Source organism: Oncorhynchus mykiss, chromosome 2 (genome assembly GCF_057628025.1).
Source record: "Oncorhynchus mykiss isolate SJ-2025 chromosome 2, ASM5762802v1, whole genome shotgun sequence".
NCBI lineage: Eukaryota > Metazoa > Chordata > Actinopteri > Salmoniformes > Salmonidae > Oncorhynchus > Oncorhynchus mykiss.
In genome coordinates this window covers 35,902,651-35,924,796 of record NC_143023.1, presented here as the reverse complement: position 1 = coordinate 35,924,796, position 22,146 = coordinate 35,902,651, and the positions used below count along the sequence as shown (strand labels likewise).

Here is a 22,146-nt window from a genome sequence, read left to right as displayed (position 1 = left end):
TTTGAATGGATACCGTCGCATCGCTTATTGAGGCTGACTTGACACATGCACCGCGTCCGCAGTGGTGAAATGGCTAGATGTTCCAACTCGGAGGGTTTTTGCGCTGCACACACTCATTGATCATTACAATAACATCCCCCCCCCCCCCCCCCACACACACACACTGATCCAATGAAATTACAGATTTCTTGACACACACACACACAGATCCAATAACATTTTTATTCTGCAACACTGTTTAATTTTAAGTGTGAGACGTCAAATCAGATAACACAGATCATCTTCTGACAGCTGATTTACAGCTAAATACGCAGATGTATTCTGCAGGCATTGCACATAGATAGTTAACTGTCATTTAAGTTTTTAAAACGTGTAGCGCCCTCTTCATCTATTGCTGCGTCCAATGTCAACAACAAGGCAGACAACCGGGTCCTGGTCAAGGAGAGAAAATATGATCCAACTTCATCAAATATGGTTTTAAAAATGGCACCGGAAGAAATGGCAGCAGTTTTATGGGCGCCCAACCAATTGTGCTATTATGTGGGGTTTTTTTTGCGTAATTTGTAACTTATTTTGTACATAATGTTTCTGCCACCGTATCTTATGGCAAAAAAGAGCTTCTGGATATCAGGACAGCGATCACTCACCTCGGATTAGACAAAGATTTTTTCTTAAACAAACAAGACGCACAAGACATCCTCCAAACACCCGGCAGGGCCGACATTCACATTATTTGCAAGAGGAAGCAATGCAGGTTAAGAGGACAAAGAGCCGGATGCCAGGTCAGGAACCGAAAAAGGCGAGTGGGAAAGCTGCCGTTACCGTCAATACTACTCGCCAATGTGCAATCATTGGACAATAAACTAGATGAGGTACGATCACGAATATCCTACCAACGGGACATCAAAAAATGCTTCCACTGGATGTCAACAGTTTTTACAAATTGGTTAAGGTTATTCCTTTGTGTAATGAAGAAGTACGGCCATCTTGAATAAGGGTCACTTGAAGTGGACTGTTAGAGGCGCGTGACCAGAAAGCTTGCTACAGTTTGTTTTCCTCCTGTATTGAACACAGATCATCCCGTCTTCAATTTTATCCATTATTTACGTAAAAAAATCCTAATGTTGTATTACAAAAGCAGTTTGAAATGTTTTGGCAAAGATTACAGGTGACTTTTGAGATATTTTGTAGTCACGTTGCGCAAGTTGGAACCGGTGTTTTTCTGGATCAAACGCGCCAAATAAATTGACATTTTGGATATATATCGACGGAATTAATCTAACAAAAGGACCATTTGTGATGTTTATGGGACATATTGGAGTGCCAACAAAAGAAGCTCATCAAAGGCATGAATTATATTTTATTTCTGCGTTTTGTGTCGTGGTTGAAATATGGTTTCTCTCTTTGTTTATGGAGGTGCTATCCTCAGATAATAGCATCGTTTGCTTTAGCCGAAAATCTTTTTTGAAATCTGACATGTTGGCTGGATTCACAACAAGAGTAGCTTTAATTTGCTACCTTGCATGTGTGATTTAATGAAAGTTTGATTTTTATAGTAATTTATTTGAATTTGGTGCTCTGCATTTTCCCTGGCTTGAGAGAGGTTAATGCAGGGAAACTTAAATCAGTTCTACCAAATTTCCATCAACATGTTAAATGTGCAACCAGAGGGAAAAAAATTCTAGATCACCTGTACTCCACACACAGAGACGCGTACAAAGCTCTCACTCGCACTCCATTTAGTAAATCTGACCACAACTCTATCCTCCTGACTCCTGCTTACAAGCAAAAATTAAAGCAGGAAGCACCAGTGATTCGGTCTATAAAAAAGTGGTCAGATGAAGCAGATGCTAAACTACAGGACTGTTTTGCTATCACAGACTGGAACATGTTCCGGGATTCTTCCAATGGCATTGAGGAATACATCACATCAGTCACTGGCTTCATCAATAAGTCTATTGAGGACGTCGTCCCCACAGTGACTGTACGTACATACCCCAACCAGAAGCCATGGATTACAGGCAACATTCGCACTGAGGTAAAGGGTAGAGCTTACAAGAAATCCTGCTATGCCCTGCGACGAACCATCAAACAGGCAAAGCGTCAATACAGGGCTAAGATTGAATCATACTACACCGGCTCCGACGCTCGTCTTATGTGGCAGGGCTTGCAAACTATTACAGACTACAAAGGAGAGCACAGCCGCGAGCTGCCCAGGGACACGAGCCTACCAGACGAGCTAAATCACTTCTATGCTCGCTTCGAGGCAAGCAACACTGAGGCATGCATGAGAGCATCAGCTGTTCCAGGCGACTGTGTGATCACGCTCTCTGTAGCCAACGTGAGTAAGACCTTTAAACAGGTCAACATACACAAGGCTGCGGGGCCAGACGGATTACCAGGACGTGTGGTCCGGGCATGTGCTGACCAACTGGCAGGTGTCTTCACTGACATTTTCAACATGTCCCTTATTAAGTCTGTAATACCGACATGTTTCAAGCAGACCACCATTGTCCCTGTGCCTAGGAACATAAAGGTAACCTGCCAAAACGACTACAGACCCATAGCACTCACGTCTGTAGCCATGAAGTACTTTGAAAGGTTGGTAATGGCTCACATCAACACCATTATCCCAGAAACCCTAGACCCACTCCAATTTGCATACCGCCCAAACAGATCCACAGATGACGCATTCTCTATTGCACTCCACACTGCTCTTTCCCACCTGGACAAAAGGAACACTTACGTCAGAATGTTATTCATTGACTACAGCTCAGCGTTCAACACCATAGTGCCCTCAAAGCTCATCACTAAGCTAAGGATCCTGGGACTAAACACCTCCCTCTGCAACTTGATCCTGGACTTCCTGACGGGCCGCCCCCAGGTGGTGGGGGTAGGTAGCAATACATCTGCCACACTGATCCTCAACACTGGAGATCCCCAGGGGTGTGTGCTCAGTCCCCTCCTGTACTCCCTGTTCACCCATGACTGCATGGTCAGGTACGACTCCAACACCATCATTGAGTTTGCAGACGACACAACTGTGGTAGGCCTGATCACCGACAACGACGAGACAGCCTATAGGGAGGAAGTCAGAGACCTGGCCGGGTGGTGCCAGAATAGCAACCTATCCCTCAACGTAACCAAGACTAAGGAGATTATTGTGGACTACAGGAAAAGAAGGACCAAGCACGTCCCCATTCTCATCGACGGGGCTGTAGTGGAGCAGGTTGAGAGCTTCAAGTTCCTTGTTGTCCACATCAACAACAAACTAGAATGGTCCAAACACACCAAGAAAGTCATGAAGAGGGCACGACAAAGCTTATTCCCCCTCAGGAAACTAAAAAGATTTGGCATGGGTCCTGAGATTCTCAAAAGGTTCTACAGCTGCACCATCGAGAGCATCCTGACTGGTTGCATCACTGCCTGGTACGACAACTGCTCGGCCTCTGACCTCAAGGCACTACAGAGGGTAGTGCGTATGGCCCAGTACATCACTGGGGCTAAGCTGCCTGCCATCCAGGACCTCTACACCAGGCTGTGTCAGAGGAAGGCCCTAAAAATGGTCAAAGACCCCAGCCACCCCAGTCATAGACTGTTCTCTCTACTACCGCATGGCAAGCGATACCGGAGTGCTAAGTCTAGGACAAAAAGGCTTCTCAACAGTTTTTACCCCCAAGCCATAAGACTCCTGAACAGGTAATCAAATGGCTACCTGGACTATTTTCATTGTGTGCCTCGCCCACCCCTCTTTTTATGCTGCTGCTACTCTCTGTTTATCATATATGCATAGTCACTTTAACTATACATTCATGTACATACAGTACCACCTCAATTGGGCTGATGAACCAGTGCTCCCGCACAGTGGCTAACCGGGCTATCTGCATTGTGTCCCACCACCCGCCAACCCCTCTTTTACGCTACTGCTACTCTGTGTTCATCATATATGCATAGTCACTTTAACCATATCTACATGTACATACCACCTCAATCAGCCTGACTAACCGGTGTCTCTTTGTAGCCTCGCTACTGTATATAGCCTGTCTTTTTACTGTTGTTTTATTTCTTTACCTCCCTATTGTTCACCTAATACATTTTGTTGCACTATTGGTTAGAGCCTGTAAGTAAGCATTTCACTCTAAGGTTGTAACCTGTTGCATTCAGAGCACGTGACAAATAAACTTTGATTTACATATAAGACAAGCGGGGTGAGTGTAGACCGCAGTGCGTCCTATGCAACGAGCGATTAGCTAATGAGAGCATGAAACCCTTCCAAAATGAAAAGGGATCTGGACACCAAGCATCCAAGACAAAGATAAGATAGCTGACTTAATTTTTTTTTTTTTTAAATGTCAATATCTGGAGGCCTCACAAGATTAATTGAAGAACCTATGCACGGTACAAGAAAAGGCACTTTGCGCCTCATACCTTGTGGCCCAGCACATTGCTGTAGTACATTGCTGTAGTACAATGTAGCACATTGCTGTAGTACAAAAAAGTACAAAACAATCCCACACCAGCGCAGAGGATCTCATACCCCTGCTGTGATTGATATGTGACCTGAAATATTGGGAGAGTTTGCTGCCAAACAACTTAAAACCACATCCCTATCCAATGACACCACGAAGATGGAGAACTCGGTACAGACATCAGAGCGCATCAGTGCAAATGGCCATTACGCACTGCAGCTAGATGAATCCACTGATGTGGCTAACCATAATTTCGAATGGGATAGGATAATAACTTTTAGGAGCAGTTCCTTTTAAGTGCTGATTGGCCCACCACCAACACTGCAAAGCCTGTCTTTAACACAATGGATATGCACTTGGGCTCCGTGGGACTGGCCTGGGATGGGTGCGTCGGTGTGACCACTGATGGGGCAGCTGCCATGTTTGGAAAGCACTCCGGGTTAGCAAAGTGGATCCTGGCGAGAGCACCGAGTGCGAGGTGGAACCACTGCTTAATACACAGGGAGGCATTGGCAACAAAGGACATGGTGCCTGAGCTCCACGCCACTCTCCAGGATGTGATCATGCGTGTCAACTATATCAAAAAGAGTTGTAGGAGAAGCAGGTGTTTCAGGCCTTCTGCAGGGATATGGGGAGGGAGCACCATCAGGTGCTTTATCATGCAGAGGTCCGCTGGCTTTCCATCTGTAAAGTGTTGGGTCGCGTTTATGAGCTTCGAGCAGAGATTGCTGCGTTTCTTTTGGTAAACAAGTCCCCTCTGCCCGAGCTTTCCGATTGTGAGGAAACGCTCGTGCAGGTTGCCTACCTGGTGGATATTTTTTATCTGAATTGTCTCAATGTGTCAATGCAAGGGAGGGGGCACAATCAATTTGCACAGGGGGACGAAGTGGAAGCCTTCAAGATGAAGCTTGCCTTTTTGGCAAATCATGTTTCTAACGGGAGGGATGAACATGTTTCCCAATGCTGATTTCAAGATTCAGAATCCGATCAACAAACCGCACGGCGACACACCGTTAAATAGCATCTTGTCAAGCTGCAGGGAAAGACAACTTCCCGGAGGAGAACAGGAGACAAGATGACTGGATGCGGGGACCCCTATCAAGTGGAAATGGGAAGCATCATGTTGCCGAGCAACGAAGAGGATCAGCTGGTGGAGCTGTCATTTGAGCTGTCATTTGATCGTGGATTTGATCGTGGACTGAGCCTCCGGAAATGACACTGTCACAGTCCTGGTGCAGCGTAATGGGAGAGTATCCTGCTCTCGCCTGTCTTGCAGTGAAAATCATGGTACATTTCAGCACTACCTATCTGTGTTAATGAGTTATTGTTTAATATGTCAATTATTGTTGTTAATTAATTCTGACATTCATTTTACATTTTATTGAACTGGTCAAAAACGTACACCTTAAAACACTTTTCAAGGTTGTGAAACTATTCACATGGTAATTGCTGATTTAAGAAATGCTTATGATTGTTGCTTTTCTATTTGAAACACTGGTATGTGTTACTTTTCATGAACATTATTGGGCTGCTTTTGAGGTCATGTTCTGAGTCTGATCATTTATTACTCCCCACTCTTGAACTGGTGGCCTAATTTTAAATGGCTTATTCTCTTCAATTGGTAAATGTTTTCTCAGTTAATATGTCTGTGCAATGACTTTCTTTAATACCATAATAGTAGCCCGTTGAGACAGAGTCTATTTTGCAAGTGAAGTCTGCCCAAGAAGGCAGCTGCAATACAACATTACTCAATTGTCATTGTCAAATTTGGGTCCCCAGCCAAAACCGATTGAGAACCACTTGGTTAGAGCATGAATGACTGCGTTGTTAGTGGTTTAATTCCCCTTAGGTGCATAAGGTTCTGTAGCGTTAACGTGTGGGGAAAATATGGAATTTTAACATTCTCTTTTGCCACTTTGTAAAACTAAATTGCTGAGCCTAAAAACGGATCAAAGGAACAATCCCTATACGACAATTAGATCCCTGCCCCAGTTCCCAAAGTGTGGTGACTTTGACCTAAAATGGCGTCCAAAACAGGACAGATATCCGTCCACTCAGACGAGGAGACCCTCTGGGACAATTGATCGGAGGAGTTGGAGAATGGTGACAGATTGACCTTGCTAGCCCAGTGACAAAGTACGGCCGGGAGTGTAAATCCTCCCTGGGTGTCTTTATGATGCTGACGAGGTTGCTGTTTGTCATGGGCTGCCGTTACTAAGTGTCTCTTGCCCTGGCTCTCTCTGCCAAGACCAGGAGCTACTGCTGCACACCTACATCGATAGTCATCTTCATATTGCCCAACTGCTGCCAGAGGGAAAGACTGTAAAACTCTGTGTGTGAGCGAGCGGGAGAGGGAGGGAGAAGAAAGAAAAACAGAGGGAGAAAGGGAGGGAGTAGAGAGTTAGAAAGGAGAGTGAGAAAGGAGCGAGACATGGCTTGCTTGGGGTGTCTAAAATGGTATACATGCTCTGTACAAAAACTGTACTCACCGTTATTTGCATGTCAACATCTATTGACATCTAAGCTCATCTCAGTTCACGGCAACTACTAAGAGCACTTCAAACCCGTCACTCAGGAGGTTTGAGTAGATTTCAGTATAACTTCCCAAGAGGGACAAAGCCAAAGTGCTATAGGGAATAGCCAGATCAATGAATAGACCATAGAAAATGCTGACCTCGGACAATGTTTCACCTTAACACATTAAAGACATCTCTTAGCCAGTAGATCTCAGAGAGATGATATTTGATTAGTGACTAAACCAAATTGCCTTTGGACAAAATTAACTCTCCCAATGATGGACTTACAGAAAGTGTGGAAACAGAGTGGAATGGAGGGCCTATAACTAGTCCGTTAGCAGCAGGGCACACTTACCTTGCTGGCTGGCACCATCACTCTCACTCACTCAGTTTCCACATAATGTCCAAACTGGCAGACCTCTCTGTTCCCGACTCCAAGAAGAAGTCTATTATCAAGGAATTACTCAATGGGGAGGCCAATGACCTCCTCTCTCTCTCTCTCTCTCTCTCGCTCCTCTCTCTCCATGCTTCCACATACATTCTCTCTTACTCTCTCTCTCTCTCGCTCCTCTCTCTCCATGCTTCCACATACATTCTCTCTTACTTTTATTCATCCAATCCCACAGCACACAGAGTTCTGGGAGAGTTAAAATAATCCCATGGCACAGTAACAAAGAGTGGTTAGAATGGATCAGTTGTTCAGGGGTGGCCACACAAGACATCCTTTATTCCATCTGGAATGCCCTATATAGGTCTGGCAAACTGCCCCACCCCCTGGACAGGACTTTGGGTCAGTAAGTGGCCAATCGGCTTAAAATCAACCCGGCACACTAAGACCACTGATGATAACTTTATTAAGTGCCAAGTCAGACAGCCTACTTCCAGTGTTGGGGTAGTTGATTGTTACTCCAACAAGATAGGAGGGATTGAAAAATGGATCAATCAGGGGACAACAGCCTAAAATCAACCGAAGCATTAAGACCACTACTAAGAGTGTTTGTGGTAGACAATTGGTCCTCCAACATGAATGGCAGAGCTAATATCCAATGAGTGAGTTTGATCTTACCGAGTTCAGGTCCAGGCTGGTCTCTACCCACTCCTTTGCGTCGTTGTATTCATCCATTAATCCCATTATATACAGCGTGTCCAGAGAATCCACGATGGAGGCTCCCCTCAGACCACCTGCAAAACACACAGGACACAGAACAGTCAGAACCAGGGGGTATAGGGACTTGCAGTGCCAGACATCACACTGCATTCTTGTTATGGATGAAATTAGAATGACTAGAGTTGAGGCTCAGAGACATAAAGCAGACAGAAGTACCAAGGCCGCAAAGTTAAGCAAAGCCCTGAAATGCCAAACTACAGTGGAACAAACTACAGCTTTCACATCTGCATCTTTAATCTTGAATTATGCTATGACATTGTGTAGGCTAGATGAAAGGCATCTACCTCCAAGATGAACATTAACAGTCTAGCCTGCTGCGTTCCTAATTGCATTCAGTGCAGGATCTGTGATCCCTATGCTCCAATGGCTGGTTGTAGATGCACTTCATTTGAGGTTATTAAATTCCCTTCACAACCTTAATAAGAAATGTTCAGAGGCTTTTATTCAATCCCACAGCCCTTAAGAGCAAGATTGGATGGTCTTTTTCTCCTCATATGAAGAAATATGCGATCCGTGGCTGGCTGTAATGGAAAGAGCTGTGAACAGAGGAATCAGTGTCCTCATTGTGCTACTGAGCAAAAGAGTTGCAGGAGAAACACACCAACTGGAAGCCTGAAAATTGAGAAATAACAAGAGTAGAAACTAGGCCAACATATACCGCAGGAATGGCCATTACATGCACTGTAGGGCTTGAAAACAGAACTATAGGTAGAGTAACCGATTAGGCTGAAAAATATGATGTGCCCCTTCATGTTCACCCGTAAACAGAGCTCAACACAGATACTCTGTCTATCTGATGCAACAACACATCAACACAGCAACCTGGCACATGAAAGTGGTGCGATTGTTATGAGCAGTTATTGTGTGGCTCGGCAGATACGCAAATGTAAAATCGTATCTTGAGGCGACAAAACATTCATGAATCAGAGGCAACAGAACACAGGAGGCGAGAAGGGGAGCGATAGTTTCTCTAACCCGAGTCATTTGAATTTGGCCAGACTGTGCAATTCAGTGGGCGGCTAAGACGCCAGGGTTTGTCTTGTCTGATGTGGTTTGGGTGGCAGAGACAGACGTCAAACTCTCTTATCGTCACGCAAGCCTCCTCCCTGCAAACCCCAACTCAGCTTTCCTCTGCCCTCAAATATTTCTGCCTCAGATGTATTTTTTATCTAAATAATCATAGCATACATGTAATAGTAGCCTACAATATGTGCTTTTCAGATTATCCAAAAAGCCTCTCACATTGTTGACCTTTCACCCTACCACATTGAGGTCAGCTGATAAGGAAGGCGGAGGGTGCAGGGATGAGGGTTCATAGGTGACATGGCTGAGTGATTGGCGTCATATACACACTATCAGCCTCATGTCATATATTAGGGCTGTTGGTCACTTGGATAGTCCAGATTTTCCATCTGTAGATGCTCTACAGATGGTCATACTATCAACAAACTATACGTTGCTAAGCAACTGCTTTCTAAGGTTACGGTTAGGGTTAGAATAAGGGTAAAGGATAGGGCTAGGGTTAAGTTTAGGGTTAGAGCTAGGGTCAGTTTGAGTAGATAGATAGTGTCACCAGGCTATTTACTCGATTTTATCCCTTGGAGGACTGCAGTGCCTTTCTCACTTATAATTCTTCACACGGCCACTTTGCTCCAAACCTTTAAGTCTGATGTGTGGTTGCAGGGGTCAGTGACAGTCAGTGTGTTGTCTCTCCACTGCCACGGTCAGTCGCCTCCCATCTAAAACATGCAGCCACCCACCAACCAACCACGCAGCTAGTCACCTCCCATCTAACACACATCCCTACCCACCAACCACGCAGCTAGTCACCTCCCATCTAACACACACCCCTACGCACCAACCACGCAGCTACTCACCTCCCATCTAACACACATCTCAGCCCACTTCAGCTGGGTTTACCCTGACAGGGATTCACCTTACATTGAGAATGAGAGGGCACTGCTACCGTCCAGCTATAGCTAAGCACATAGCGGATTCAGAGTTGAGATAAGAATGCATAACTTGGGCACTGCTACCCTCCAGCTAGAGACACTGCCCAGTCACGGGAAATCCATAGATTAAGGCCTAATGAATTTATTTAAATTGACTGATTTCTTTATATGAACTGTAACTCTTATATTTTTGTTCAGTAGTTGCACATACGCTATGAAGGTAATGTATGTCACTAACATCTTGCCAACACTGTGAAAACTCTGTCAAACAAAGTGAACTTTTTCCTGTCTCTAGCAGATCTCGTTGCTAAGCAAATAAAGACTCTCAAAAGCATATTCTCCATTTCTGTTTGTGAAGGACTCTCACCATGCATAGTGAGCACTTGACTGTACTGTTGCAGTTTGATGACAAATGATGTTTCAGAGCACACAGAGAAAAAAAGCGATAGCTAATACCCCTCATTACCAATCCCGGCGGCGGCGAACGTTAGGGAGCAGTGGAGTGTGGAAAACTCCTATTGAAAACAGCAGCAACTAAGCACAGATGATTGATGGACTCAGGTGAGAGAGGTAACAGATCAATCCATCACACATTACTCCCAGGGTCCCGTGGCGTGGCCCAAACATAAACTTTATTTATTTCAGAGGCCCTTCACCTGGAGGGTTCCACATTCAGGTAATACCGACCATTAACCATCAAAGCTTAAGTGAGGAATCTATAATCTAACCTTGACAGTCAGCCACAAAAACAACAACACCATCCATCCATCAAAAGATTCTCGGTGAAGTGAGTGCCACACGTGCGTGCTTGAAGACACATGAGACAGTAGAAATGATTTTGTAATAGCAGCTGCTCGCCAAACTAAAATGTAATCACATATGTGTTTAAATTCATACCAATTAATTAGAAGATAACCATTTGAAATGCTGTAATAAACTGATCCTGTAATAAACTGTAATAAACTGGTTTGATATGCTCCCATATTCCAAATTGATTAAAAAAAAGAGCAATTGCTACGCCACCATAATTACTTTAACATTAATTTAAGCAAATATGAATGAATCTAATTCCTTCCCCCTAGCAACTCAGGAGCTCCTGTACAGGAGCTTGTCACAGTAGAGTCATTCATGAGAGAGAGAGAGAGAGAGAGAGAGAGAGTGTTTTTCAGCATGTGTATGTGTGCACAAGCATGTGCGTGTGTGTTCATGAGTATATATTCTATGTTGGAAATGAGTTGGAGAGATTGTATGTGTGTAACTGTGTATTGTGTGTACGGAGTGCATAGAAACCTATTTGTGAGACATTGGCTGGTGGATGTTCATTTATCAAAGCTGGCTAGGCAACAGGGTCCGATTGGTTATACTAGAGAGCCTGGATACACATGATCAATCAATCACTCACTCACTCAGATACACACACACACACAGAGAAACACACTCGCGCATATGCAAACGCATGCACGCGCACACACACGTGCGCACACCCAACACACAAGTACACACAGAGCACATGGCAACAAATTCCATCAGACTGAAATCGTGTTAACCATTGAGACAAACGGCATGACAGAACAACATTCCCTCTGAGTAACCTCTTACCCCATAGGGCCAATCAATACATGAACTGGTCTGTTCATTCAAGTTAAAGAAACAAAATGGATGATTTGGTCACCTCTCTGTATTGACAATATTGACATTTTATTCAATAGGATATAAATAACTTAACCCTCTCAGGGACACTGTTGAAGGGACTGTTGGAGAACCCATACTTACTGTATATACTGTATGGAACATTGGCCACCCTTCAGTGAGGACCATCAGTAATTACCATTGACGAAAGAAGAATAACCAGAGACAAAAAAAAAAAAAGATCTACACTGATAATTTGTTCAGCCATCTTGTTCAATTAAGCTCTCAAACTTATACCAGAAACCGCGAGAGAAATAGCCCGGTAACATAACAAGGTGATTTTAATAGATAGAGACTCTGGTATATCATATTCATTACACCACTCTTGTATTACTGATTGTGGGTGTCCAATTACCATTACCATCACCAAGGTAACGCTAGCCTCGTCCACGCATGAGGTGGGGGGGGGGGTTGAAGTTGAGAAGAGAAGGATGAGGGCATATTGGAGAAAAGCCAGTGAGGGTAAAATGTGTTATGAACATGTTCCAGGAAAGAGAGAGGGGGGGGGGGGGGGGGGGGTCTTAACAGCAAAGAGAATGGTAAGGAGGAGGAATGTAAGAAATACCAAGGCTATCAATCAGAGTGGAGTTTTCAGCAGTATTTTATTTTTATTTACCCTTAATTTAACTATCAGTATGGAATATCAATGTCACAGTTTAACCTCGGACAAACAACTGCCAGTAGCGTCAAGGAAAATCCATACAGGACGAGTGGCCAAAATGAATTTGACCTATTCGAGCTGATGACAGCTAACCCTTCCAGAATGCACCTTTTCCTCATGGGGTAATTGTTGCAATGTTATATCCTTCATTTCAAGAATTTCCATCAAGGGTGTACTCTTTCCTTTCATGTCATGCGGTGTCTGTCACAAGTGTGACATTCTTCTGGATCGTCAGACCTTTGCGTTCTCGGGTTTGCCAGCTACCCCTTGGATGTTTCTAATACAATAAGATTTTTTTTTGTTGTCTACAGTTCACAGTCAGAGTAGCTGTCTGGAGCCCAGTGAGTTTGGTCCTCTCGGGAGAAACATCCACCTCCACATCCTGCTGAAACCACCTACTGTGGGCAAAACAATCACAGGCTGTAAGAGAAATGTCTGGCTCACCTTACCTTGTTTCAGTCTACTAGGAATAAGTCAAAGAGATTTGTGACGATGTAAAAAAAAAGTGACACTTTTGTCAAAACACACTGTATTACATGAAATTGTTATTGGTACTTTCAAAATAGTTTCCTACCCACTTCAATCTCACGGAACCTCCCCAAGAGCGCATTCCACCCACACCAACCTAGATCCCTTGAGGCCAATTAACTCTCAAACCTCTCTAACTCCCTAATGGTAAACATCACACATTCTCTGGTCACTGTAAGTAAACTGTGAAATGATCAGCAGTATATAGGCAACAGCAATAGAGCCTCTGTTTGAATCAAACATAAAAACGACATGATTGCCATGGAGACAAAGCTGCTGCGATAGGAGCGGTTTACTGATGCACATGATCTAATCCATAAGCCTGCGGGGAGCTGACCCTGTTGAATGTGAAGACGTGTGTGTTTATGTGTTTGTCTGTGTATGTGTGCGCGTGTGTTTGTGTGTGTGTCTGACAGTGATGTAGCACCGATGTCCAGTCCAGTCCCAACCGGCTGTAGCAGAGAGCTGGGAGAGGATGAGGCAGGGAGACAGTGTGTGTAAAGTCTGCCTCTCGATGTACAGCCACACAGAGCAGACACACACCGGCTGGTGACCTGCTCTAACGTCCAGCTGAATGCTGATTCAAACCATTTATCAGCCTAGAAAATGCCATAAGTGGGAATGTACTTCAGAACGCTTCAAGGCAATAATACCTGTTGACAACTTACCTGTAGACAATCTACAAGAATGAATTACCTCTCATTAGGGCTGGGCGATATGACGATATAGATCGTGTGACGATAGAAAAACGTCTATCGCTTCATTATTATGCTCTATCGTTTAATTTTCGGCAATTGGATGACGCTTTGCGCTCTTCCACACGTGCCATGTGAAAGGACATTTGCAACACAAACAAACATGGAGGAGAGTGAACGTGACACACGGACCAGAAAACCATCCTCTGCCAAATATGCCCGCAGGCCGGGTCCCAACAACAGGCTCAAACCTCTCTTACCACCGACGCAAGAATCATGTGAAACAGTACGGAGAGAGTCTACGGATGAGACGCAAACAAGTACAGTCGAGTGCTCAACACAAACCCCCGACTCAGACGTTTACAAGAGGCGTTTGCCCGCGGCACACCATATGGCAAAGAATCACAAAGATGGAAGGAGATAACAGCTGCCGTTACAACTTACATCTGCAAAGACACGGCCTCAATTTACACGGTGGAGAAACGGGGGTTTCGTGATTTGGCGCTACCACTCGACCAAAGGTACCAAATGCAAATGGATGTGTGACACGTGTTAATGCCAAAATAACATGCAAAACAGGCAAGCCCCAAAAAATATATACATTGTAACGACCCTGGTGTTTATAAGCGCGGAAATCGTCTCTGCCGGACGAGCAGGCTTTTGCGGCACAGTCGATAGCGCTCCGGACCTTGGGCTCGAAGGTCGAGGGTTCGATACCTGATCCCTGCTGTTTCATTACAATATTTAAGGCCTATATTTATTTTGTTTGTTACCAATGGATACCTGAGCAGGCGACCAATGAATAACCTGTATGCACAGACACACTAGCGGTGGAGTGTGAAGAAGAAGGATTATAATTGGTTGAGGAGGGAGAATGTGTGTGCGAGGCCTATTAGTCAGGGGCCTTACTGTTGAACCTGTGTGGTGGTCACCACAGTAACAGAAAATACTGCTGCTGTGTTAATGGGTAGGGAGGGATCCAAAATGCTGTGAATAGGAACGGTGAGCTGCTTTGTCAGTGTTGTTTCAAAGGGCAAAAGCCTATATTGTATATCAGGGGAATTAACAGAACATAAACTAAGTAAGGAGACATAAATACAAAGTGTTCCAGTCAAAACTCCACATAGAAAGTAGGTCTACACTGAGAATAAGGAGAGATACTGTATAAAGTATACCATGGTTGTGGATAGAAATGGGAGAGAGAGAGAGAGAGAGAGAGAGAGAGAGATGGCTTTCTCATTTACATCCTCCGCACCCTAATTTAATATTTTGATGCAGGAGGCTTTAATGCGCGCTGATTTTAATTGCCCCCCTTTATTCTTGTTTTTCAGTTCCTACTCCTCGTGATATTCCAAACTAATTGACTTAAAGCCATCTTAACATCAACATGGCGGTGCGGTGTGTGCTCCTTGAAACCTGTAACTGAATGCAAAACAAAAGGCAGATGCACACATGAAAACATACTGTATACACACACATACACAAAAGGCAGATGCACACATGCAGGCACACACATCACACACACAGGACCCCCCCCCCCCCCCACACACACACACACCCACTCAGATACACACAGTAACCAAACATGATTATAAAGGCTATAATCATGTAGCATGCACATACAGATGAGTCAGTCTAACTGGCATCATCTAATTAGCCACTATGGGAGGGTGAGACAAGCACAGAGCATCTCAGCCCCCCCCCCCCCCCCCAGTCCCGTCAGATGTTACAATATCTCCAATGAGATTACAGGCTGCATACTGTGCTATCGAACCCCTCTGTCCATCCATCCACCCCCTACCACTCTCACCACGATCGATTGACACACAGCCACTGTGGGAAGAAGATTATATCTGATGCTATAGTAACCACTAACCCACCCCATCTGATTGGTTGGTGACAACTGTGCCATGATTGGTCAGTTGTTTCAGACCAGGATGGGCCTACGGTGCCAACAATTCGACGACATTGATACCAATTGTGAATAGCTGTAGCAGAAAGAGCCTACACCACAAATTGGAGGCACTCAGAGTGTGCAGCTCGGTAAACTAATTGACAGGTCTTCCTGTTTCCAGACGGAGATGCGGAGGGCAGGGTGAAGTTTGCATTGATTCTACCGCCCGCAGGCTGTGACTCCAGCAGTAAGCAGGTGTAGATGAAGTATAAATCTCCCCCGGTCTCTCCATCTCTCCTGGAGATTAAACAGAGGAGCCTGGCCTGTCAGCTGTGCGATACACAAAAGCACACACAAACACGGGCAGGCATGGTGCACACACACACACACACACACACACAGCCACCTGAGTAATGTTTGCCTGGGCCAATTAAAATGGGTTGGAATAACCTGGCCAACCTGTTGATGGAGAGGACCCGTCAGCTGGAGAAATTAAAGCAGAGTCGTTCAGCATCATTAGTGTAGGAGAGGAGGATACCCTGAGGGAGGAAGAGGGGGTGGAGTATGTGAGGGGGATAGTGTGTGTGTGTGTTGATCCATCCTACTTTATAAACAAACTGCCCCAAAGTACAGACTGTATAGACTGCCTGTGGATTTGGAAATACAATTAAATAATCATCTAATGTGATTATAGAGAACTTTTAAAAAAAATTGGAACTGTATGTTTTGATACGGGATATACTGTGGGAAATCATTTACATCTGTAGAACATTAAGTTATAGAGCATTTTCCAACAAACCAAACATTTTAAAAAGAGAGAAAAGTCTTTACACACTGTGTACATACAGTAGCAATGAATTAACAATTCACCAATAATTGGTTTGTTTAACAACTCAGCAGGTGCGTTCACCTTTAATTTCATGCACCAACCTGTAATTTCACAACAAATTGCAAAGGTCAAAAAGCTTTCATCTCTTTTATAACAGTTGTTGAACTTCAAATCTTTAACTCATCCAACAACCTTTAAACACCAGCTAAACTCTCCTTTACTCACTCTGAGAACTCTCTCTCTCCCTCTCTCTCTCTCTCACACACACCCTCTCTCTCTCTCACACACACCCTCTCTCTCTCTCACACACACCCTCTCTCTCTCTCTCTCTCTCACACACACCCTCTCTCTCTCTCTCTCTCTCTCACACACACACACCCTTTCTCTCTCTCCCTCCCTCCCTCCCTCCCTCCCTCCCTCCCTCCCTCCCTCCCTCCCTCCCTCAATCCCTATGAGGGGCAAACCACTATGCAGTATCCGCTCTGTCTGGGGCACCGAGTCACACCTTTTACCGCCCAATTACCAATGGATCCCTTAGATACCTGAGCAGGCGACCAATGAATAACCTGTATGCACAGACACACTAGTGGTGGAGTGTGAAGAAGAGTGATTATAATTGGTTGAGGAGGGAGAATGTGTGTGCGAGGCCTATTAGTCAGGGGCCTTACTGTTGAAACTGTGTGGTGGTCACCACAGTAACAGAAAATACTGCTGCTGTGTTAATGGGTTCCATTGCACTCCGCATGGTACAATATTTAAAGCCGACTACTGGGAGACGCAGTGGCCTATAGTGAGTCAAGGATAGGATATAAATAGAACCAAAAGTGAAAGGACCAAAAAGCTGTTCCTTAATGCGACCGTGAGCTTAAAGGCTTGAGGGAGTGACGGCTGGTGATTAAAGTGCCAAGCTGATTACTACACCCCACCGAGCATGTCACGAACCATGTCACTGACCATGTCACGGACCATGTCACCAACCCAAATAGCCATGAAGACGTCATCATCTGGGTCACCGTGTCTTCGGCGTGACACATATACCACGTCAGACGACTCGGACAAGACTGATCGGTTTACATACACTCTGGGTCCGGGGCCAGTAGACAGGATGAGTGGTGGAAGGGAATAACAGACATAACAATGAGATATAAAGTTGTAGGCCTGGGTAAGTCAACCCCTGACCTTTGACCCTAACTATTTCTCTCTACGATAGAGTACAGTACAATCCCTTTTAATCCCCCTGCTTCGTCATACATTTTGCTACCAGTTTTTCATTATCGCGACTGTGTAATCCCTATGGCGAGGGGCTTGTTGATGCGCTCATGTTCAGTACAGTGAGGTTTTATTTGTTTGTTTTAATCCAAAGATGGGGAGAGGGGTAGTCTGGTGGAAAGGTTTAATAGAAATGATTTCTTCCCCCAGTCCTATCGACTACTGTATGTCCTCACAGAGGAGCTAGAAGATACATTTGCATGGCTCAGAACAAGTGTAGTTGTCACAGTAGGGACTGGCAACACAGCGAGACTATGACGAGCATCGTCAGCTGAAGATGAGCTTCCACTGGATCGCTGTCAATCCTTGAAGTGATGACGCAACACACTCCCTGCAATCTCAATCAGCTAGCGCAATCGGGTAACACTCTTGGCTGATTTTTTTTTGTTGTTACTTGGTTCGCTCGCTATTCCTATTTCTACTGGCTCTCGGCTAGCTCACTTTGTACCTCTTTCTGCTAGCTCTAGGCTGGCTCACTGACTGGCTCTTTCTGCTAGCTCTAGGCTGGCTATCTGGCTGGCTCTTTCTGCTAGCTCTAGGCTGGCTCTTTCTGCTAGCTCTAGGCTGGCTCTTTCTGCTAGCTCTAGGCTGGCTCTTTCTGCTAGCTCTAGGCTGGCTCTTTCTGCTAGCTCTAGGCTGGCTCTTTCTGCTAGCTCTAGGCTGGCTCTTTCTGCTAGCTCTACGGTAGTTCAGTGTGTAATCGGTACCTATTCCTACCAGCTCTCGACTAGCTCACTAGGTACTTTTCAGCTAGCTCACTCAGCTAGCTACTTTTTCTAGCACACACCACTAGCTAGTTTCCTCTGCTCCCTCTGATGTCCATGCAAGTCTGTGGACCCCAGCTCCAGAAAGGAGACTTGTGAAGCTGTACTAGAGGCTGGAGCAGTGCATGGGAACCTGTAGGGGCCTGTAGGCTCCAGGCTGTTGCATTTGCTCCAGTGCCAGCAGCAGCAGAGCAGTGCAGCCAGGTCTGCCATCATCCAGCACAAGGAGAAACCTGTACTGACAGGCGGTCTTCTTCCACAGCGTACAGTCAGAGACTAGCTGTGGAGCTGATCTCTCCTTAATGTACATACTATCACTGTACACTACTGTACCTCTTACATACTGTTATCATCTACACGTACAGTAGAGACTGCTTACCTGTTGCACCCCTGCACCTAATATAGGGTTATAGACCTGTGTAAGACTTGGATAATGTTTCGATAAACATCAAACATCACAGGCCGTCATTGTAAATAAGAATTTGTTCTTAACTGACTTGCCTAGTTAAATAAAGGTTAATTTTTTAAATATATATATATATATATATCATGATCTACTATATGTGGCATTTTTACAAAACGTGGAACGTTTGTATTATCTCATGCACGGAGAAACAGTAAGCTTTCAGAATATACTTGCTTCCTGCCACAGATTTCCCTCCTGGAATGTATGCTAGATTTGCTAATGAGACGAGAGAAGCAGGTGGCAACTCCCATTCAATAGATGGTTCCTTGGCAATAACACATTAAATAATAAGACGCTGCACTCCAAACTGTGAAATCTGAATTCATGCATTAATTGCTGTATGTACGGTGCATTCGGAAAGTATTCAGACCTCTTGACTTTTTCCACATTTTGTTACGTTACAGCCTTATTCTAAAATGGATTCCATTGGGTTCTTTTCTTCTCATCAATCTACACACAATACCCAATAATGACAAAGCGAAAACAGGTATTTAGACAGTTTATGCCTACAGCTGTAGGAAGAGTCTTGGTGGTTCCAAACTTCTTCCATTTAAGAATGATGGAGGCCACTGTGTTCTTGGGGACCTTCAATGCTGTAGAGATTTTTTGGTACCCTTCCTCGGATCTGTGCCTCGACACAATCCTGTCTCGGAGCTCTACGGACAGTTCCGTCGACCTTATGGCTTGGTTTTTGCTCTGACATGCACTGTCAACCATGGGACGTTATATTGACAGGTGTGTCTCGTCCTAATATCTATATATTTCTCGTCCTAATATTTATATATTTCTTTATTTTTGTACCAATATTTGAATGGATATATTTCTTTATTCCATTATTTTACATTTAGATTTGTGTATTGTTGTGAATTGTTAGATACTACTGCACCGTTGGAGCTAGGAACACAAGCATTTCGCAATAACATCTGCTAAATATGTGTATGTGACCAATAAAATTTGATTTGATAAGGGTAAATAAATAAATGTAATCCATTTTAGAGTAAGGCTATAAAGTAACGACATTTCGTAAAAAGGGGTCTGAATACTTTCAAAATGCACCATATATAATAACAACTCCACTTTGTCCATGACAGCCAATAGAAGCTCATCATAACACAACCCTTCTTACATGCGTCTCTTAGGGAAAATCTTCTCCATATGCTAGAAGCCAAGTCTTCCTATTCCCTGAGACCTAGCAAAAAAAACATTGTGCTGTGTAGAATATCTGCCTCTAAGAAGACAACTACTGTACAATCCCTTAGAAACAGTAGGTAGAATAATACAGGAGGTAGAATAATGAGAGCTATACATATCTACTGCACCCCCCCCCCCCCCCCCCCCCCCGCAGGACGGTTGAGCTAACGTAGCCTAATGTGATTAGCATGAGGTTGTAAGTAACCAGAACATTTCCCAGGACATATCTGATGCGGGCAGAAAGCTTACATTCTTATTAATCTAACTGCATTGTCCAATTTACAGTACCTTTTACAGTTAAAGAATGCCGTGCTATTGTTTGAGTAGAGTGCACAGTTATGAACTTGAAAATGTATTAGGCACATTTGGGCAGTCTTGATAGAACATTTTGAACAGAAATACAATGGTTCATTGGATCAGTCTAAAACTTTGCGCATACACTGCTGCCCTCTAGTGGCCAAAATCTAAATTGTGCCTAGATTCCTAAGTCATATATTGGCCTTTCTCTTGCATTTCAAAGATGAAAAAAATATATATTTTCTTTCTATTATATTTTACCAGATCTAATGTGTTATATTCTCCTACATTCATTTCACATTTCCACAAACTTCAACGTTTTTCCTTTCAAATGGTATCAAGAATATGCATATCCTTGCTTCAGGTCCTGAGCTACAGGCAATTCGATTTGGGCATGTCATTTTAGGTGAAAATGGAAAAAAAGGGTCCGATCCTTAAGAGGTTTCAATGGTGGGAAAAGCATCACATTTGAATGACACTGTATGTGTGAAAGATACCGTATGCCCATCCCCCAGCACACACAAGACTATAATTATGATGATTTGTGTCTTGCTGGAGAGAACGATGGAAACCTTATTGGTTCAACATCAGATCTGTGAGATTGAAAGGAGGGTTGGGACTGGGTCTCCAGGGTGAGAGAAGTGACAGGGGAGGGGGGCGGCGGTTGGGAAAGTGACTTGTCACCTGGGGCTCTGTCGCTATGGAGATATACAGTAGATGATATCTTCCACACTGTATGTCACCCATCACAGTGCCTGTGGGATGAGGGGGAAGTAAGCGGGGGTGAGGCGGGTGTGAATGGGTGGGGTTGACCCTTGATTCTGCTTGTATGTATTATTTGACAGTCAGAGTAGAGGCGTCATTTGCCTAGCCCTTCATTTAACCCTGACAAAAAGGTCCTCCCACCTTATTTACCCCTCCCTACTGGCACCTTCACCGAATGCACACTACCCCTGAGACCAGATGCACTCTGGGACATAATTGGAGAGTGGGAAAGAACTGTGTGCTCTCTATACAGGTGGGAGGGTGGTGGATAGAATGGCAATAATGTTAGGGTGCGTCCCAGTTCAACGCCTTCAATATAAAAAATCTCCGGATAACAGAAAAGGGAGGACTGCGAATGATGGGGCTTCAAGGTCGACTTGACACTCGGAACCATGGTGCCAGCGTGTGTCTCCTGTATGGTTTTTATTCACTGTGACAGTATCTATACAGACTGGTACTCTCTAAAGATGCCTTCAGAATCTTAGGCCTCTTCACATCTCAGTTTTTTCTCCTACTCACATCATAATAATTCACCCTGGCTATATCAGAAATTCCTATCCATCAGAGGGAAGGGATCGAGGGGATCCACGGACCACCAACTGGTCTCTAAAAGGTTTCCCCTCTGATCCCACCTCTGTGGAAGAGGAGGGAAGAGGACTCTTCAATAATAAATACCCTCAACTTCATCACCTGGGGGCATCGATCGGCTTCTATTGAGCTTCCACATGGCCTTCTCCGTGCTCCATGCTGCTTTTACGACGATTGAAGTGCTTGTGGGTTTCTTCTATAAACGCCTCTGGTTTAAATGGTACCTGGGTGTGCTGTGCACAAAAGGTCAAGGGGTATTTGGTATTTATTAGGATCCCCATTAGCCGCTGCAAAAGCATCAGTTACTCTTCCTGGGGTCCACATAGGGGATGAGGGGTAGGCCCGTGTCGCATTCTGGGAAGGCTGGTGCTTTTTAATTGCATCTCATGGGAGGAGAGAGAATAA

At 44.5% G+C, this 22,146-nt stretch overlaps 1 protein-coding gene across 4 annotated transcripts in view; it reads right to left on the bottom strand.

The window, feature by feature from the left end:
- LOC110488866 (mannosyl-oligosaccharide 1,2-alpha-mannosidase IC) overlaps nucleotides 1-22,146 on the bottom strand; it is a 226,044-nt gene that overhangs the window by 75,577 nt on the left and 128,321 nt on the right. For all 4 annotated transcript variants that reach the window (XM_036947408.2, XM_090198519.1, XM_090198536.1 and 1 more), the window contains exon 3: nucleotides 8,052-8,167. In XM_036947408.2, the coding sequence (XP_036803303.1) occupies nucleotides 8,052-8,167 (116 nt within the window). The remainder of the gene's footprint in view (nucleotides 1-8,051; nucleotides 8,168-22,146) is intronic.